Source organism: Notamacropus eugenii, chromosome 4, assembly GCF_028372415.1.
Source record: "Notamacropus eugenii isolate mMacEug1 chromosome 4, mMacEug1.pri_v2, whole genome shotgun sequence".
NCBI lineage: Eukaryota > Metazoa > Chordata > Mammalia > Diprotodontia > Macropodidae > Notamacropus > Notamacropus eugenii.
Window position 1 is genome coordinate 200,734,949 of NC_092875.1, and position 19,832 is coordinate 200,754,780.

A 19,832-nucleotide genomic window follows, 5' to 3' on the forward strand; every position below is an offset into this window, starting at 1 on the left:
CCACCCCAACAGAATTATCTAAAAAATGGAATGGGCTGCCTTTAAGAGGTAGTAGCTTCCCTGTAATTGTAGTTTTCAGCACAGGCTAGAAGACCACTTATCAGCACACTATACCGGGTTTTCTTTCTTTGGGGTATAGGTTCAACTAATTAGCCACTGAGGTCTCTTCCAACCCTTCCCCCACAAAATTCAATAATATGTTGACCAGTTTGCTAGGAAATGGCTTCCATTTGCCTTAATGCCTGGAATTCACAAAATCTCTTCTGTGCTGAATGTTTTATTGTATCAGAAGCCCTGTAGGTGAAAAGACTAAATTGTAATAAAATTTTCCTCCTCACACATGGGAGCTAAAATCAGATGTTCATAATGTCCTAATTTGATACAGGCTATTTTACGTAGAATTGTATAATGTTAAATTTCTCCAATTTTTAATTCATAAAATGCAACAATACAAACACATTTAGCAAATGCAGCAAGTATTTTAAACACAGATCAATTAACTATAGTGTAGGGGATACTACCATGGAGGAAAGGGGGAGAGAGATTTGAATTCTGATTCAGAGTTTACTTAGCAGTATCACCATATTGCTCCTGGGCCTGTGCTAGCTGAGATCACTCACTTAAGTGATTCTGGCTTAGGAGAGGAGTAAAATGCTATAAATTCAATAAATATACATTTACTTATGATAAAAGATTAAGAAGATATAATTTCTGCTTCCCTAGGTTTCCATGTGTGCCACTGAAAACTCTGTGGGTCAGAGGAACCTCCAAGAAGGCAGAGGCAGGCAGGTTCTGATAAACTTTTTGCACCAGCTCCTAACAGGTTGTGCTTTTTATGTCTTTAGGGATAAAGTAGAAATGCTTGATACTAATGGTTCAAGTCCTAGTCCCTAGTCCCCACAAGAAGGTGACCTCCTTGTCTCCTTTTCTTCATCTGTAAAATATGGCAAATAATACTTGTGGGACGTATACATCTTGGGACTGGTTGTTGTGAAGATCAAATGAACTTGGTAAACCTTAAAGTGACTTGTAAATGTTATCTATTATTATTAACAAGAAAAACAATACCACCTCATTTTTATCTAATGGTTAGTTAAATGGAAGGGAGAAAAGAAAAAAAAAAAAGAAGAGGATAGAGTTGCTCGAGAGAGAGGAAACACAGAAAGAGGGAAACTGTAGTACTCTGCCAGAAGGGCAGGGAGGATGAGTAGGCAAAGTGTACCACTATGTGTCCCTTGAGACATCAGGGTATTGTCTCCACCTATCACTTCTCCTTAAAAGGCTAATTAGTTTAATAACAATTGTTGACAGCTTTAAAGCGCTTTTAAAAAAAAAATTAGTAATAAATAAGGCTTCAGAGCCATTACTTTTAATGACTTAGCCACAGCAACCCTAGGGAGAAATAACTTTTCTGGGTTGCAGAGGCAGTATTGTTGTCTGGATTGAATGAAATAAAGCAGTACTTTAGTGATTTCCCCGTGGTTACTCTGACTTAATTATATTAGGGATTTTAATAACCTTAGGTCTAGATGTGTAGGAATTTTGGTTTTCATTTGGTGGGGGCACCATCCTATGAGACTCCCCAAGAATTGGGAGCATGATCATATAGACTGAATTCTAATTAACTGCAGGGAGAAGTGTAAGAGTTGTCAAAGTAGGACAGAGGAGATTTACTTGACTGTAGTTCTGTTTATAATAATTGGTCTTCATTTAAGGCATCAGAATATGGCTTGTGGTTCTGGAGGAGTGACTCTTTCCCCTTGTAATTTCTGTTCATTCAGCACATTCTTGTGAGAGGCTGAAGATTAAATGAAAAGTCTGTCTTGTTGAGTGTGATAGGATGTGGTCTTCTTTTCACTCAAGAGGTTTAGCTTACTACAGATGTCATCAGCAGAAGAAGATGTGCCTAATCCTGTGCCTTGACTGGTAGAGTATAGGAGATCATAAAGTATCTGTTAAGTGAATGAAGTAGAAATGTTAGCAGACTCATTTTTTTGTTCAAACTTTCCACTCAGTCACCTTGGTTATCTCTTATTCTTTCTCATGTATCCTCTCCATTAGGCCCTATAAGTATATAATTGCTTCTAACTTAATAGACCATATTTTCCTTCATTTTGAAGGCATTGAAACTTTATTCCCATGGGATCATCAGCACTAATATTTTGTGAGTCAAAAGATTGCTTAGCAAAACAAGAGACCTTCAGTCAGTAGTGATTTGGATATATTTATAACCCATCCTTTTGAGTCTGATTATCCTGCAGGATATGAAACAGTAACCTATAATCTGATGTTTCAGATGGACAGTTCCAAATTCTATCCGCATGGAACAATGGAAAACATTCATTTTAAGCCCTGACAGGTCATGAGATTATGGAGGTTTAAATGAGATCATCCTTATTGCTTTGGCTTTTCTTCATTTTCCTTCAAGTTGGCCTGGACATTAGTATGTAATAGTTTGTGACCTTGAAGATATAGTGGTATCATCTATTAATGCTCTTGGGAATGTTGGCTTTCAGATGGCATGAATGTTCTCTATGTTGTCTTTTCCACTGAAGTAGTGGCTGAAGAGCAAGTAATGGAAATTGGAATGATGTCACATGAAGTTCTTAAGTAGCCTTTGAGGTCTCCTGGAGCCTGGAGGTACTTTGAAAAATGAGTGCAAATGTTTTAAATTCTATCCCTGTATTTGGAAAGGTAGAGAGGGGAAGAGAATTCTGAATGTCCGTATATGAATATAGTCTTCAGTCTGAATGAAGGATAATGTAAATTATTAGGAAGATTTGTCTAGAGAGAAAGTTAAATGAGGAAATGAGCCTAAATGAAATTACCAGTTAGCTCTTGGAAGCCTCAGTTATGCTAAGATTCTTAAATGCTGTTTGTGTTTTCTGTTGCTGCTGGTTCCATAGCCTAGGGACTGATTGTTTTCCCTGATTCTTAAGTATGTTGCCTTGTATGTAGGTTGTGTTTTGGATTTTAAAGAGTTAAATATACCCTTTTGAGTGTTTTACTTGAACTTGTTCCTTATCTTGAGGCAATTGTGATGAGAACTGAAGATATGGGAGTAAAGCCAATTTTCTTCTGGATTGCTAGCTCATTAAGGTGCTTTGTGGGAAATCTTTGAATAGTCTAGTTCTCATTCTGTAGGTAGTCATAAATCATGTTTCCTTTTTTTAAAAAAAATATTTTATTTAATATTTCACTTTTTCCAGTTACAAGTAAAAACAATTTTTTTAAGATTTTGAGTTCCATATTCTCCCTCTGAGACAGAAAGCAATTTGATATAGGTTACACATGTACAGTTCTCTCATGTTTTCTTAAAATGTCAGCGTATGAATATAGTCCTGGGAGGAGGACTTTGGCTAGATGTTATGATATGCGTGAAAGGTGACAGCAGGGAAGCATTTCTTGCCCCCTGAAAACCTAACCACTAATTTGAGAAGACAGAGAGATTAAAATTCAACCGAGTAATAATACTGACCTCAAGTATAATTGAAATAGCAAATCATTAAAATGTTGAAAATGATACTAGAGACTGTTATTAAAAGAGTTTGAAAAGATCTTTCCTTATTCTACACAAACAGACATAATTTTTGATAGTGTCTTGAACCACTGAGAAGTTCAGCTTCTATTCCACTGAACAAACTACCTTCTACTCAAGGCCTTCCCTGATCTTCCTACTGATAATGCCTTGTTTCCCTGACTACCTTTATTGATATGTATTTATTCTTTTTATTTTACGTATACTTTAACAGGTACCTGTTGTCTCCCCCAATAAAATGTATACTCCTTAAAAGTAAGAATTGTTTCATTCTCTGTGTTGGCATCCTCAGTGCTTAGCATGGTGCCTGGTGTGTGACTGATGCTTACTAAATACTTGTTGATTAATTATTAAGCCTTTCCTTTGTTAAGGGCACTGTGCTATCTGCGCTTTGCACATGATGTGCTGCTTAAACCATCACTCTAGAAGCTTTCTATAGCCTCCTGCTGTAGGTTATTTATGCATTTCACTTTTTAAGAAAGTTGAGTAATTGGGGCATCTGTATCAGTGAAATGAAACCGAAGGTTTGTAACTATCTTTACTAATTAATGCAATAAATTCTGCAAACAAATTCTACAAGAATATTTGCATTCAGCCCCCTTTACTCCGCATTAGGTTTAAAGAATATATTTTTAACATAATTATTTTGTAGGAATCAGGGAGGAAAGATGAGAGGAAAAGTATAATTTAAAAATAACTGCCAATTTATATCTCACTAATACAATACAATGAGACAGGAACACATTTAAGATTTCCCTCAAGACCATGTACAGGCATTAGAATTAGATCTTGTGAAAGAAATTTCACTTAGGTTGAGGGCTGACAATCTTTTATTTTTCATTTTTCAGTTAACAAGTATTTATTTTCTCTTCCTCCAACTTTTTCCCCTACTAGGAAAAAAAGAAAAACCAAAACCTAACAAATTCCCCTGCTGGCCATATCTAAAAATATATATCCCATTTTGCATATTTAATCTACTTCTCTTATCAGGTGAAGCAGCTAGGTGATGTAGTGGATAGAATGCCCAACTTGGAGTCAGGAAGACTCATCTTTCTGAGTTCAAATGTAGCCTCAGACACTTACTAGCTGTGTGATCCTGGGAAAGGTACCTTAACCCTCTTTGCCTCAATTTCCTCCTCTGTAAAATGAGCTGGAGAAGAAAATGGTGAACCACTCCAGTATCTCTTCCAGGAAAACCCCAAATGCAGTGATAAAAAGTTGAACACGACTGAAAAAAGACTAACCAACAATCTCTTAACAGGAGGCAAGTACATTTTGTGTCTTTGGTCCTCTGAAGTGATGATTAGTCCTGTTTATCAGAGTTCTTAAGCTCTTCTGAGCTCTACTTCTTTACAGTACAGTATATACAGTTATGCTGTAGTTTTTCTTGTTCTGCTTATTTCACTCTGCATGAGTTCATAGGTTTTCCCACATTTCTCTGACACTAACCCTTTCAGCATTCTTAGGGTACCTTAGTAATCCTTTACATTTATATACCCTAATTTGTTCAGCCATTTCCCAGTTGATGGGCATTTTCATTTTCCCCTTTGTTCCCTGTCCCCACTTCCTAGTTCTTTGCTAACACAAAAAAAGCTGTTATAAATGGTTTATATGGATCCTTTTCCTCTTTCTCATATGGCCCTAGAAGTTGTATAGCTGGGTCAAAGGGCATGCATAGTTTAGTAACTTTTTGAGCATTGGTCCAGATTGCTATTTAGAAAGGTTGAACTGATTCCCAGCTCTACCAACAGTGCAACACCTGCTTTCTTTTGCCCCTCTAGCATTTGTCATTTTCCTTTTTTTTGGTCATATTTGTTAATCTGATGGGTGTGACGTTAAACCTCAGAATTGCTCTAATCTGTGTTTCTCTAATTAGTGAGTTGGAGCATTTTTTTTCCTAATGTTGGTTACTAACTTAGATTTCTTCCTTTGAGGACTATTTATTGTTTGGGGAATAGTTCTTATTTTTATGAATTTGAATCAGTTCCTTATATATCTTGGAAATGAGACTTTTAGCTGACATTCTTTTAACAGTTATATCCTAAGTTGCTGAATCTAATTAATAGGGCAATTGTAGTGGAGCTACAGGTAGCTGAGGCTCTCTTCCACTTCTATATTTGCCAAAAGAAAACTTCAAAAAACACACCCAAATATAACCACAACACAAGATAGCACTAAGAAGTGATCTGCTTGTATGTTGAGCCATCACCCACCTTTGTTAGATATTTGCCAGTTGTCAGCCCTGCCCATCTTCCACATACATGTTTCTCCACAGCCCATTGCCATACTACCGTAAATTATTGCCTATGTTCCCTAACATACTGGTACAGGTTGCTGATCTTTTAGCCTAGAAGATAGAAAACTAAAACGTGATGGGAAAATAACTTAATAGTGTAAGTGCTGCCATTGAACTGTAGTGCTACTTTAATCATATGAATGGTTAAAGGAAAAGATAGAACACACTGAGTCCCTGTCTTTAAAGAATTTATAGGTGAAAGGGACATAAATCCACGATAAAGGTTATGATTAAATGCAAGTATGAATTGAGTAAATTATAAGTACTCTGGAAATTAAGGAGTGAGTGATCGGTGAGTAATTAAGGAAAGCTTTATGATGAAAAAGAATTAGGTCTTGAAGGACTGAAAGGATTTTGTTAAAGAAAGGCCAGGGGAAGTATATTCTAGGAAGGCTGAGCAGCATGAACAAGATGATTAGGTTTGAGAATAAACATATTATGTTTGGGGGTTAGTGAGTAGACCTGTTTGAGAGAAACAGAGGACTCAGTAGTTGTGAGAAGGATAGGTTAGGGTCAATAACACTATAAGAGTCTGTGGTTTAGTTGATATAGATATCCCCTCCCTTAATGCCAGTTAAAACTCAACCTCATATATAATCTTCAAGAGTTGCTATGGCCAAAAGGTTCATCTGTTCAGCTAATCCAGTGGTGAGCTATACTCTGTTTATCAAGTTGGGTCTTTAGGCAGCAGACATACAGTCTTTCATCAGGGTGTACTTAAGGGTGTACCATTCTTTTCAAGAACCCAGGGTCCACCTTCAAATCACAATAAAGCATCACAGTCAAAATGTAGTGAAGGAAGACCACACACATTTGAATATCAAGCTAAAGAGTTTGAATTAGTAACAACAATAAATAAGAATAACCCTCCCATTTTAAGGTTTGCAACATGCTTTCTTAGCAACAGTTCTTTGAGGGGGTGTTTCTGAGAAGTTAAGTGGCTTGTGTAGGGTCAGAGAGCTACTAAGTATTACAATGGAATTGGATTCCATGTCTTCTTATTCTTAAATGCAGTGTTCTGTCTCCTACATCATGATTTACCTGACTGAAAGGTTCGAAATTTGTCTTTAATCCTTTGAGAAGGGATCAAGAGACATTGGTGGAAAAGAAACAAGAATGGATAGAAAGGGGGGGTCAGAATAAAAAATTAATTCCTAGTTAATCCTAACTGGGAAAATAAAGGCTTTGTTAGAAATAGAGAACTTGGAAGCAGTTGGGTTTGAGCCACAAAAGGATTACATCATTTGTGTAATTGAGTGTGCCTCTTAGGGTGGATCGCATGGGTCTCACTTCATAGGATTAAAATGCAAGTTAGTTTGTTCTTGGTGACAGCTGTTAGAATGGGCAAGTGGTCAAATTGCCTGAGGGGTTGGGACAAGCAAGATAGGTCAGTTTTGGACCAAATATGATAACACAACAGGTAGCTTAAGGAAAACTCTAAGGACTGCTTTCTGTCCCTAACTCTTGCTTGGCAGGAAATGGATAGCTGATTTTGGGGACAAGGTTTCTTTGACCTGGTGAAGGGAGATTTTCTCTGCAGTGGAGAAGAAATGGACCTTAGAGAAGAATGATAATGAAGAAGTTTTTATTTTTTATTTTTTTTGACAGTTCATATCTTTAATAACTTTTTTTGTTGTGTGTGTGTTTGCAAACTTTATTCTTTTTTTTAAATTATTTTTTAATGTTTAACAATCACTGCCATACAGTTGAGATTTTATCCCCCCCAAACCTACCCCCCACTACCCCCCTCCCTCCCCACGACTGCATACAGTTCTGTATAGGTTCTACATATACTTTCCTATTGAGTACATTTTCACTATAGTCATGCTATGTAGTCAGACTAAAATAAATGGAAGAAATCATATAACAAATCAAAACATGATACACAAAAACATACACATACACAAACATGATCTTCTACATTCTGCGAATGACTTCCATATTTCTTTCTCTGAGTGTGGAAGGCATTTTGCCTTAGAGAACCACCACTGGGATTTTATTATTTTTTTTTTTAAGAAGTTCTTGCGTTATTACAAAATTCCAAGTCTACCAGAAAAAACTCTCGCACACTGTGGTCGTTGCTGTGCACAAAGTTCTCCTGGTTCTGCTCCTTTCACTCAGCATCAGGTCATATAAGTCTTTCCAGGCCTCTCTGAAGTCTTCTTATTCATCATTTCTTATGGCACAATAGTACTCCATTACATTCATATACCATAATTTATTCAGCCATTCCCCAATTGATGGACATCCCCTTGACTTCCAGTTTTTGGCAACTACAAAGAGTGCTGCTATAAATATTTTTGTACATATGGGACCCTTTCCCATTTTTATGATCTCTTGGGGATACAGTCCTAGTAGCGATATTGCTGGGTCAAAGGGTATGCACATTTTTGTAGCCCTTTGGGCATAGTTCCAAATTGCTCTCCAGAATGGTTGGATGCACTCGCAGCTCCACCAACAATGAATTAGTGTTCCAACTCTCCCACATCCTCTCCAGCATTTATCATTTTCTTGTTCTGTCATGTTTGCCAATCTTATAGGTGTGATGTGGTACCTCAGAGTTGTTTTGATTTGCATCTCTCTAATCAACAGTGATTTAGAGCATTTTTTCATATGATTATAGATATCTTTAATTTGTTCTTCCAAAAATTGCCTGTTCATATCCTTTGACCATTTATCAATTGGGGAATGACTGGTATGATTATACATTTGAGTCAGTTCTCTATATATTCTAGAAATGAGGCCTTTACCCCCGAGCTTAGCTGTAAAAATTCTTTCCCAATTTACTACGTCCCTCCGGATTTTGGTTGCATTGGGTTTGGTTGTGCAAAAACTTCTCAGTTTAATGTAATCAAAATTATCCATTTTGCATTTCATAATGCTTTCTATCTCTTCTTTAGTAAAAAATTCTTCCCTTCTCCATAAATCTGATAAATACACTATTCCTTGCTTCTCCTGAAGAAGTTTTTATAGTGGTTGTTAGGAGATAAAGAGATGGACATAAGGGAAGATCTGGGCAGGGATGATTACAAAATGTTCTGTGAGGGTAGACCAGTGGAAAATAGGTTAAGTACTCAAGACACAGTAGTCAATGAATATAGCAATCTACTGTTTGATAAACCCAAGGACCACAGCTTCTGGGATAAGAACTCATTGAAAGAGAAAGAATGTGAAAGTAAAAATGAAGGAGTTGACAACTGATTGGCTAGCTCTATGTTTGGGGTAAGGGAGAGGGAGGAAGCAGTGCTAGTGCCATTAACAGAAAGAGGTTAAGGACAGAGTAGATAGAGTAGGGGAAAATGAGTTCCCTGGTAAATCATTTTAAATTATTAGTGATCTTAATTCTCATTTAAAACTAACAACCGGCTTTATTCTGTCAATTGGATAGAACTGGCCTCTAACCTGTGAGTGATCAGAACTGATTAGAACAGGTTATAGACAGGAGAGTCAGGAATTAAACAGAAGTTTAATTTCTTTTTTTTTTTTTTGATATCGATACTTGCTTCAATTTTCTTTTTTTTTATTATTTATTTATTTAACTTTTAACATTCATTTTAACAAAATTTTGGGTTACAAATTTTCTCCCCTTTTATCCCTCCCCCTCCAAACACCAAGCATTCTAATTGCCCCTATCACCAATCTGCCCTCTCTTCTATTATCCCTCTCTGCCCTTGTCTCCATCTTCTCTTTTGTCCTGTAGGGCCAGATAACTTTCTATACCCCTTTACCTGTATTTCTTATTTCCTAGTGGCAAGAACATTACTCAACAGTTGTTCCTAACACTTTGAGTTCCAACTTCTTTACCTCCCTCCCTCCCCACCCTTTCCCTTTGGAAGGCAAGCAATTCAATATAGGCCAAATCTGTGTAGTTTTGCAAATGACTTCCATAATAGTTGTGTTGTATAAGACTAACTATATTTCCCTCCATCTTATCCTGTCCCCCATTACTTCTATTCTCTTTTGATCCTGTCCCTCCCCATGAGTGTCGACCTCAAATTGCTCCCTCCTCCCCATGCCCACCCTGCTTATCCCCTTATCCCCCACTTTCCTGTATTGTAAGATAGGTTTTCCTACCAAAATGAGTGTGCATTTTATTCTTTCCTTTAGTGGAATGTGATGAGAGTAAACTTCATGATTTTCTCTCACCTCCCCTCTTTATCCCTCCACTAATAAGTCTTTTGCTTGCCTCTTTTATGAGAGATAATTTGCCCCATTCCATTTCTCCCTTTCTCCTCCCAATATATTTCTCTCTCACTGCTTGATTTCATTTTTTTAAGATATGATCCCATCCTCTTCAATTCACTCTGTGCATTCTGTCTCTATGTGTATGTGCGTGTGTGCATGTGTGTGTGTGTAATCCCACCCAGTACCCAGATACTGAAAAGTTTCAAGGGTTACAAATATTGTCTTTCCATGTAGGCATGTAAACAGTTCAACTTTAGTAAGTCCCTTATGACTTCTCTTTGCTGTTCACCTTTTCATGCTTCTCTTCATTCTTGTGTTTGAAAGTCAAATTTTCTTTTGAGCTCTGGTCTTTTCATCAAGAATGCTTGAAAGTCCTCTATTTCATTGAAAGACCAATTTTTCCCCTGAAGTATTATACTCAGTTTTGCTGGGTAGGTGATTCTTGGTTTTAGTCCTAGTTCCTTTGACTTCTGGAATATCCTATTCCATGCCCTTCGATCCCTTACTGTAGAAGCTGCTAGATCTTGTGTTATCCTGATTGTATTTCCACAATACTTGAATTGTTTCTTTCTAGCTGCTTGCAATATTTTCTCCTTGACCTGGGAATTCTGGAATTTGGTCACAATGTTCCTAGGAGTTTCTCTTTTTGGATCTCTTTCATGCGGTGTTCTGCAGATTCCTTGAATATTTATTTTGCCTTCTGGTTCTAGAATCTCAGGGCAGTTTTCCTTGATAATTTCATGCAAGATGATGTCTAGGCTCTTTTTTTGATCATGGCTTTCAGGTAGTCCCGTAATTTTTAAATTGTCTCTCCTGGATCTATTTTCCAGGTCGGTTGTTTTTCCAATGAGATATTTCACATTATCTTCCATTTTTTCATTCTTTTGGTTTTGTTTTGTGATTTCTTGGTTTGTCATAAAGTCATTAGCCTCCATCTATTCCATTCTAATTTTGAAAGAACTATTTTCTTCAGTGAGCTTTTGAATCTCCTTTTCCATTTGGCTAATTCTGCTTTTGAAAGCATTCTTCTCATTGGCTTTTTGAACCTCTTTTGCCAATTGAGTTAGGGTAGTTTTCAAGGAGTTATTTTCTTCAGCATTTTTTTGGGTCTCCTTTAGCAGGGTGCTGACCTGCTGTTCATGCTTTGACTTCATGTCTCTCATTTCTCTTCCCAGCTTTTCCTCCACCTCTCTAACTTGATTTTCAAAATTCTTTTTGAGCTCTTCCATGGCCTGAACCCATTGGGTGGGCTGGGACACAGAAGCCTTGACTTCTGTGTCTTTGCCTGATGGTAAACATTGTTCTTCCTCATCAGAAAGGAAGGGGGGAAATGCCTGTTCACCAAGAAAGTAACCTTCTATAGTCTTATTTCTTTTCCCTTTTCTGGGCATTTTCCCAGCTAGTTACTTGACCTCTGAATATTCTCCTCACACCCACCTGGCCTCCTGATCCTCCCAGCCAGCACTTGGGGTCTGAGATTCAAATGCTGCTCCCCAGCCTCGGGGCTTCGGCAGGGGCAGGGCTGCTATTCAGTGTGAGATTAAGTTCAGGTGGTCAGGTCGGGGCAGGGCCGCCTCTCAGGCTCAGTTCCCTCAGGGGGTTTATGCAGAGACCTTCAACAATGGATCCAGGCTCCTGCCTGCTTCGGGAGCCCTGGTCTGCCGCTGCCTCAGCTTCTGCCTCCCGAGGGGGCCTGAGTTATGGGGGCACCCCACTCCCCTCTCGACCCACCAAAGAGACCCTCTTACCGCCCCCTGTCACCTGTGGGTGGAGGGACCTGCGCGGCCGCTGGAGCTCCCGTCCCTGAAGCCTGCCCGGATCTGTTCCTCTCCGTGCCACGGCCGTGGCAGGGCTGGGCTGGGCTCTGCATCCGCAGGGCGACGGACCTTTTGCGAGAGGTTTGCAGGTCCCTCTGGAACAGAAATCTCCTTCGCTCCACTGTTCTGTGGCCTCACTGCTCCAGAATTCGCCGTGAGTTACTTTATACACATGTTCTATGGGTTGTGGGTTCGGAGCTATGTGTATTTGCGTCTTTCTACTCCGCCATCTTGGTCCAGAAGTTTAATTTCAAAGTGAGGGAAATGGCTTGCAAGCAAGGAGAGATCTAGACACATGTGCTGGGGCCCCACACCTAGTAGGAGGACCCAAGGCAGGATGGGGAATTCTCAATACTTAGACCAGTGGTTGTGCAGTAAACTGTAATCCTGACAATGAGGAGTAAAGCAACAATGTGACAAATTTGGTTCCTAGTAGGACTTCATGACTAAAACTTGTCTAAGCTCAGGGAACAACTGGTGCTGGTCAAGGCAATAACTGATTATGTGATTTTGTCAGAGGTGAGATCATCCAGAGGGTGAGCACAAAGGATTGTTGTTATGCCAAGCTCAGGGCACAGCTTGTTTGCTGGGCCTTATCTCTAAAAAACAGAGTATCTCATAATATCTTGACATTTCCCCCTTTTGGCCAAAGAGAGGGAGTGTGAAAGAACCTCTGCCCTTCTGTCTAATGAAGGAGAGGCGGTATGAGCCAAGATTCCAGAAGAGGTCAGTTGAGCCAGTATGAGCATTTTTATTCCAGGAGATCAGTTTCTTGAGGGGACCTTTTAGAAAGTGTGTCCCAGGTATCACTGCTAACCATTGTTTGCTTGCAAGCAGAAAAGAGAGTGAGGGGGGGCGTTCTAAAAATGTATAGGGAAAAAATGCCAACACACACATGAATCAGGGATGTGATGGTTGGGCACAGAACAAAAGGAAAAAGGCAGGGTGGGGGGGATGACTAGGACATTATACTCAGCTCTTCTCTGAAATCTTGGGACAGTTGTCTCATCTGGATGTTGGCTGCTTCTGGTCCGTACTAGACAAACTTTGAGGTCCCTGGAGTGTTCTGCCATCCACTCAGGAGCAATGACTTTCTTCAAATCATCCAGGAATGCACACCACAAGTTTGGCAGCTGTGGGAGTAGTCAGAAGGACCTGATAGGGGCCCTTAGAGAAAACTCCTTGCATCAATCTTTGAATCTGAGTTTCTGGTCAGCTTAACATAGGTCCTCAGTTAAGAGTCTCTAAACAACACATAGAGATGATCCAGTTTCCCAACCACACAGGGCTAGGGTCAGACAATGCAATACAATTTTTCACAAATTCATTATCATTGCATAATTACAATATCAGATGCCGATCAGACTACTTAGAGGACTTATGACAGACTAGTTCTGATAAGGGATATTTACATGTCACTAAGGTAACCAAGAAAACTTAAACATAAACATTTTGAAATGAAAGACCAAAGCAATCCAGTAGTTATCACCAATATTAACTGACATCGTCTCCCTGTATCCTAGTAACTCATTCTCTACATGCATTTAATCAGCACATTTTGATCAGCACATACCCGGATGTCTCATGTACTTATCTGGTTCCTAGATATCTTTTTTTGGACAGTAAGTTTTTTCTCAAGACAGCTCTGAAGAGTACCCTGCTTCTCTGTTTCCAAATCTAGAAGTTCCTAGATAATGCTGAAACTCAGACAATTTCAGTTTATGTACTATTTGCTGTTTCTATTCTTACCTAAATCCTGTACCTGACATAAGAATCTTTTAAAAATTGATGAGTGTCCCAACTGCAAAATGAACTCTTCTGACTTTTAAAATTATCAGACAGATACTTTCATAATGGGAAAATAACTTCACTTAATTTAGCATTATCAATATAATTTATGTGTAAAATCCTTAATCCAATTTTGATAACTTATTAGTAAAATATACTCAGAGCCTGAATTTCCATGACAAATAAATTTGGTGTCTAGGCTCTTTTTTTTTGATCATGGCTTTCAGGTAGTCCCATAATTTTTAAATTGTCTCTCCTGGATCTATTTTCTGGGTTAGTTGTTTTCCCAATGAGATAGTTCACATTGTCTTCTATTTTTTCATTCTTTTGGGTGTTTTTGTAATTTCTTGGTTTCTCATAAAGTCATTAGCTTCCATCTGCTCCACTTAATTTTTAAAGAACTATTTTCTTCAGTGAGCTTTTGAACCTCTTTTTCCATTTGGTTAATTCTGCTTTTTAAAGCATTTTTCTGGGGGCAGAGCCAAGATGGCAGAGTAGAAAGATGTGTACATACTTTAGCTCTTCCCCCAAAGTCCATAAAATGCCTGTAAAGAAAGACTCTCAACAAATTCTAGAGCTGCAGAAACCACAGAAAGATGAAGTGGAGGAGATGTCCAGCCCAGGGTGACCTGAAAAGGCCAATGGGAAAGGTCTGTCTCACCGGACTCCAAGCAGAGCCCAGCCTCGGCTGCATGACTCTAGCAGGAGCAGGACCAGGGCAGACTTCAGGAATGAAATCCCTGGAAGCAGCAGCAGTTTGCAGATCCCTCAACCTATAGGAGCCAAAGATCAGTGAGAGGGCTTTTTCAACCTGAGTGAGAAGGGAACAGAGTCCACCCCTGGCCCCACTGCAAGGTGGTGGCAGAGGCTGGGCAGTGGAGGCTTCTGGAAGCATAGGCAGGCAGGCAGGCAGCCAGCACCTGGCACCCATTGTTCCATTGTTGGAGCACTAAGCATAAAGCCTCTGGGGGAATTGAGTAGCTGGTTTGAATCTCAGCCCTGAGTGGAGAACCCACCCCCACACGTAAAGCCCTTGGAGGAAGTGAGCAGCTGATCTGAATCTCAGCCCTGAGCAGGGTTCTGTGGTGAGCAGGAGCACTAGGACCCTCTTCTTGACAAAGGATGTAGAAGTCAAGTAACTGGCTGAGAAAATGCCCAAAAATAAGGCCATAGAGGGTTACTTTCTTGGTGAAAGGTATTTCCTTCCATCCTTTCAGATGAGGAAGAACAAAGCATACTGTCAGAGGAAATCAAGGCTTCTGCATCCAGTACCTCCAAAATGAATATACAATGGGCCCAGGCCATGGAAGACCTTGAAAAGTGAGTCAGCAGCTTGCTAAAAGAGACCCAAAAAAATGCTGAGGAAAATAACACCTTTAAAAATAGGGTAACTCAATTGGAAAAAGAGGTCCAAAAAGTCATTGAGAAGAAGAATGTTTTAAAAAGCAGAATTAGACAAATAGAGTAGGAGGCTCAATAGCTCACTGAAGAAGATAGTTCTTCAAAAATGAGAGTGGAGTTCAGGGAAGCTAATGACTATAGGATAAACCAAGAAGTTCCAAACAAAACCAAAGGAATGAAAAATAGAAAATAATGTGAACTATCTCATTGGAAAAACAACTGACCTGGAAAATAGATCCAGGAGAGACAATTTAAAAATTACGGGACTACCTGACAGCCATGATCAAAAAAAAAGAGCCTAGACATCATCTTTCATGAAATTGTCAAGGAAAACTGTCCTGATATTCTAGAACCAGAGGGCAAAATAAATATTGAAAGAATCCACTGATCACCTCCTGAAAGAGACCCAAAAAGAGAAACTGAAAAGAGTATTGTGGCCAAATTTCAGAGTTCCCAGGTCAAGGAGAAAATATTGCAAGCAGCTAGAAAGAAACAATTTTAGTATTGTGGAAACACAGTCAGGATAACACAGGATCTGGCAGCTGCTACGTTAAGGGATCGAAGGGCTTAAAATATGATATTCCAGAAGTCAAGAATCACCTGCCCAGCAAAACTCAGTATAATACTTTAGGGGGAAAAATGGTCATTCAGTGATTTAGAGGATTTTCAAGCATTGTTGATGGAAAGACCAGAAAGGAAGAGAAAATTTGACTTTCAAACATAAGAATCAAGAGAAGCATGAAAAGGTAAACAGGAAAGAGAAATCATAAAGGACTTTCTAAAGCTGAACTGTGTACATTCCTACATGGAAAGATAATATGTGTAACTACACACACACATACATAGACGGGGAACACAGGTTGAGTTGAATCAGAAGGAATGATATCTGTAAAAAATAAAATTAAGGGGTGAGAGAGGAATATATTGGGAGGAGGAAGGGAGAAATGGAATGGGGCAAAGTATCACTCATAAAAGAGATCAGAAAAATATTTTTCAGTGGAGGAGAAAAGGGAGGATGTGAGAAGGGAAAAGTGAAGCTTACTCTTTTTGCATATGGCTTAAGGAGGGAATAACATGCTCACTCAATTTGGTATGAAAATCTATCTTACACTACAGGAAAGTAGGGGAGAAGGGGACAAGTGGGGAGAAGGGGACAAGTGGGGTGAAGGGGATGATAGAAGGGAGGGCAAATGGGAGAAGAGAGTAATTAGAAGTAAACACTTTGGGGAAGGGACTAGGTCAAAGAATAAATGGGGGACAGGGTAGGATGGAGGGAAATATAGTTAGTCTTACACAACATGGCTATTATGGAAGTCTTGTGCAAAACGACACATATATAGCCTGTATTGAATTGCTTGCCTTCTCAGTGGGGATGGGTGGGGAGGGAGGGAGGGAGGGAAGTTGGAATTCAAAGTATTAGAAACAAATGTTGAGAATTGTTATTGCATATAACTGGGAAATAAGAAATAGGTAATGGGGTATAGAAGTCTATCTTGCCCTACAAGAAAAGAGAGAAGATGGGGATAAAGGAAGGGTGGGGTGTGATAGAAGGGAGGGCACAATGAGGGAAGAGGTAATCAGAATGCAAGGTGTTATGGGGGAGGGGAGAGATGGGGAGAAAAATTGGAACTCAGTTTTGTGGAAATGAATGTCAAAATATAAAAATAAATAAAACTATAGAAAAAAAGAAAAAAGCATTCTTCTTTGGCTTTTTGGACCTCTTTTGCCATTTGGGTTAGTCTATTTTTCTTTAATTTTTAATATTTATTCATTTATTTTTAGTTTTCAACATTCATTTCCACAAAATTTTGAGTTCCAAATTTTTTTCCCATCTGTCCCCTCCCCCCACCCCAAAACACCATGCATTCTGATTACTCCTTCCCCCAATCTGCCCTCCCTTCTATCACATCCCTCCCTTGCAATCTTAAAAATGGTAGATCTTCAAACCTCCAAAATAGGCTAAGATGTATTTAGCAGTTCTACAAACTTTGATTATCTGACTTTTTTTCTTTTTACCTAATGTCCCACAAAAAGCCTAAAATGGGAGTAAGTTCTGTTTACTGGGACAATTGCTTCAAGTATGGCAGAGGGTTAGATCATCCAGAGTAGTGAGCACAAAGGATTATTAAACCAAGCTCAGGGCACAGCTTAGCTCTGGAAAACAGGATTATCTCCTAATATCTTGACAGTTCTATTTAGATTATGGATTTAGCTTTATAGTCATAAGAGTCAAACAAGTAACCTCTGGGGCTTATGAATGAATTATTAATCATGTTTCTACATAGTCCTGATTAGGGAACAGAAATTAGTTATCTCAGAACAAATTGGTCATGAGACAGCTATCTTAATTGAAATGCTGAGAAGTGTATCTAATTTTGAAAAGACACCTGTCTAAATCATGGGCCTCTTAAGTTACTCCTTTGTGGGCCACATGATCAAAAATCTATATTCATGTTGGCCACGTGAATTTAATTATAATTACATTTAGCCTCAGTTGCAATTACTAATTGATCTAACACTCCTAGTATGACACCTTGTTTTAGTCAATTATGCAAAGGTAACAGTGGGCAGATCCTTCTAGTTTATGTTAATTAGCTAAAATTGTATTCCCTCAAGGCTCTCTCCTGACCCATCCTCTCTTCTCTTAAGTTGCAAAGTTCTGTTATTTGTACCTTAATTATATACTTTATATCTGGTACCTTTTCCTATTTTCTTCTTAGACTGGCATTCCTGCCAGTGTTTCCCCACATCAATCCATCTTCCACACCACTTCCAAGTAATCTTCTTAATGCAGTGTTATGCTTGTGTCACTCATTCTTAGCAATTTCATCAGCTCTAATGGGTTCAACTATCATCTCTATGTAGATAACCCCCCATTTATATAGCCAGGCCCTATCCTGAATTCCAGTTCAGTATCACCAAGTACCTCCTAGGCGTTAATCCTCAAATTCAACATGACCAAACCCAGTTCCTTGCCTTCCTCTCACATGCTTCTCCCTTCTCATGTTCTTTCTGTTGAGGGCACCATCATCTTTCCAGTCACACAGATTCACAGCTTCAGAGTCTGCTCAACTCTCCCCAGTCCCTCACTCCTCATCTGTCAGTTGGCAAATCTTATGTCTACTTCCATAACATTTCTTGCCTCCATCCCCTTATTCACTCCTACTGTAGTTCAATCCCTAATCACTTCTTACATGGATAATAGCAGTAACTTCCTAACTGGACTCCCTACTTTCAATGTGTTCCCTCTCTTCTCTGTATTCCATATAGCTGTCCAATTGACATTCCTAAGGTTCAGGTTTCTCTCTATCCCTCCCTGACTTGAAATTCTTCAGTGTTTCTCTTTTGCTTCTAAGGATAAAATAAATACAAATTCTTTATCCTGGAATTTCTTATTTCCTATTACTCCCTTTCATGTATTCTGTTCCAGCCAACCTGGTCTACTTGTTTTCCCCAAACTTGACATTCTCTCACACATCTCCATATCTTTGTACAGGCAGGATCATCCTTACTTACAAGTTATTGAAGTATTGTAAATAATCTACAGAAGTGTTGGCCATAGCGTTATATTCCTGTGTTGTAGGCTGAGGATCTCCTGAGCTCTAGTGTTCTGAGCTATAGGTGGGCTAAGCCCAGGTTTGTGAACTAATTGGCATTAATGTAGTGAGTGTCCAGGAAATGGAGAGGGAATTGGGGAAGGCCACCAGATTACTTAAGAAGAGGCAAACCAGCCCAGGTTGGAAAAATGAGTTATTGGTTAAAATACTGATCAGAGTGGACTAGGTTCCTGAGTTGCTGCTACATTTCCAGCCTGACAAATTTGGAAAACTCAGTGTTTAAAACAAACAAAAAACTATAGAAGTGAATATAGCCAAGTAAGACACTTCTGAAAGTAACATTGAATTTAGAGGGCTGTACTTAAAAAGAAATTTATGGTTTTATGTATAATCCTCTTTATTGGCTCTATTTGTGTATAGAAATGCTCATTTTATTTAGTATTTGTTAAGTTCAGAATAAAAAATTAACATGATTATTGAACTTTTTTTTCTAAAAAATTTAAGGTGAGGTCTGTTGGGTAACATTTGGATATTGATCAGTTGGTGTCTATGTATAGACAGTTGGTCTATACATAGAGCATGACATTGAACTGGCAAAGTGTAGTGTGTTCTACAAAGAACGAAAATCCAACTGTGAGATTTCTCAGGATGTTATTCACTTTTTTTCTGTTCCTTTCTATTTAAAAATACTTTTGTCTTTAGTCACTGCCCTTCTTTGGAATATATAAATGTGAAGCATTTCTGTAATCTTGTAGATTAAAACCTCTTGGTCTATGTGAGTACAGTGTGATTTATTATTTGATTTAATTACCAACATCCTTCACCTCTTGCATCCTCCAAATTATGCATGCATATGGAGGTGAAAGAGTTGATCTGGGGAATAGCATACAGCAAGGGATGTCAGGAATTTCTGCTCTCCCTTCTGCAATGTCAGTGCCATTGAAAGAGCAGACTGAAAAAGGCAAGGTTGAGAGTGAGAGTCCAGTGTGCTAAAAATGTTTTGCTGAAATAGACAGAGTGCTACTTCAAGTGATGACTTAATGTTTCTACTTGTATCCCCTCCTGGATTCCTCATTGGAAGGTGTTATGGTATATATGGTAGATGAAATGGGATCAGGGCATGTAGAGAGGAGGGGCATGTGTGTGTCTCTGTGTGTATGAGTGAAGAGACTCTTTATGATGTTATCTGTCATATTGATTTCCTCATGCTTAAAGTTTTTGACTGGTTGCAACAGAAGTTGAGGAAATCA

General features: G+C 38.9%; 1 protein-coding gene across 6 annotated transcripts in view; it reads left to right on the forward strand.

Annotated features, from left to right (window-relative positions):
* Positions 1 to 19,832, forward strand: part of SLC66A2 (solute carrier family 66 member 2) — a 183,620-nt gene that overhangs the window by 126,048 nt on the left and 37,740 nt on the right. The window contains exon 6 of one of the 6 annotated variants that reach the window (XM_072604038.1): positions 724 to 823. The exons of the other annotated variants lie outside the window; for them this stretch is intronic. Coding sequence (XP_072460139.1) covers positions 724 to 796 — 73 coding nt within the window. The 3' untranslated portion in view covers positions 797 to 823. The remainder of the gene's footprint in view (positions 1 to 723; positions 824 to 19,832) is intronic. 6 annotated transcript variants of the gene reach the window in all.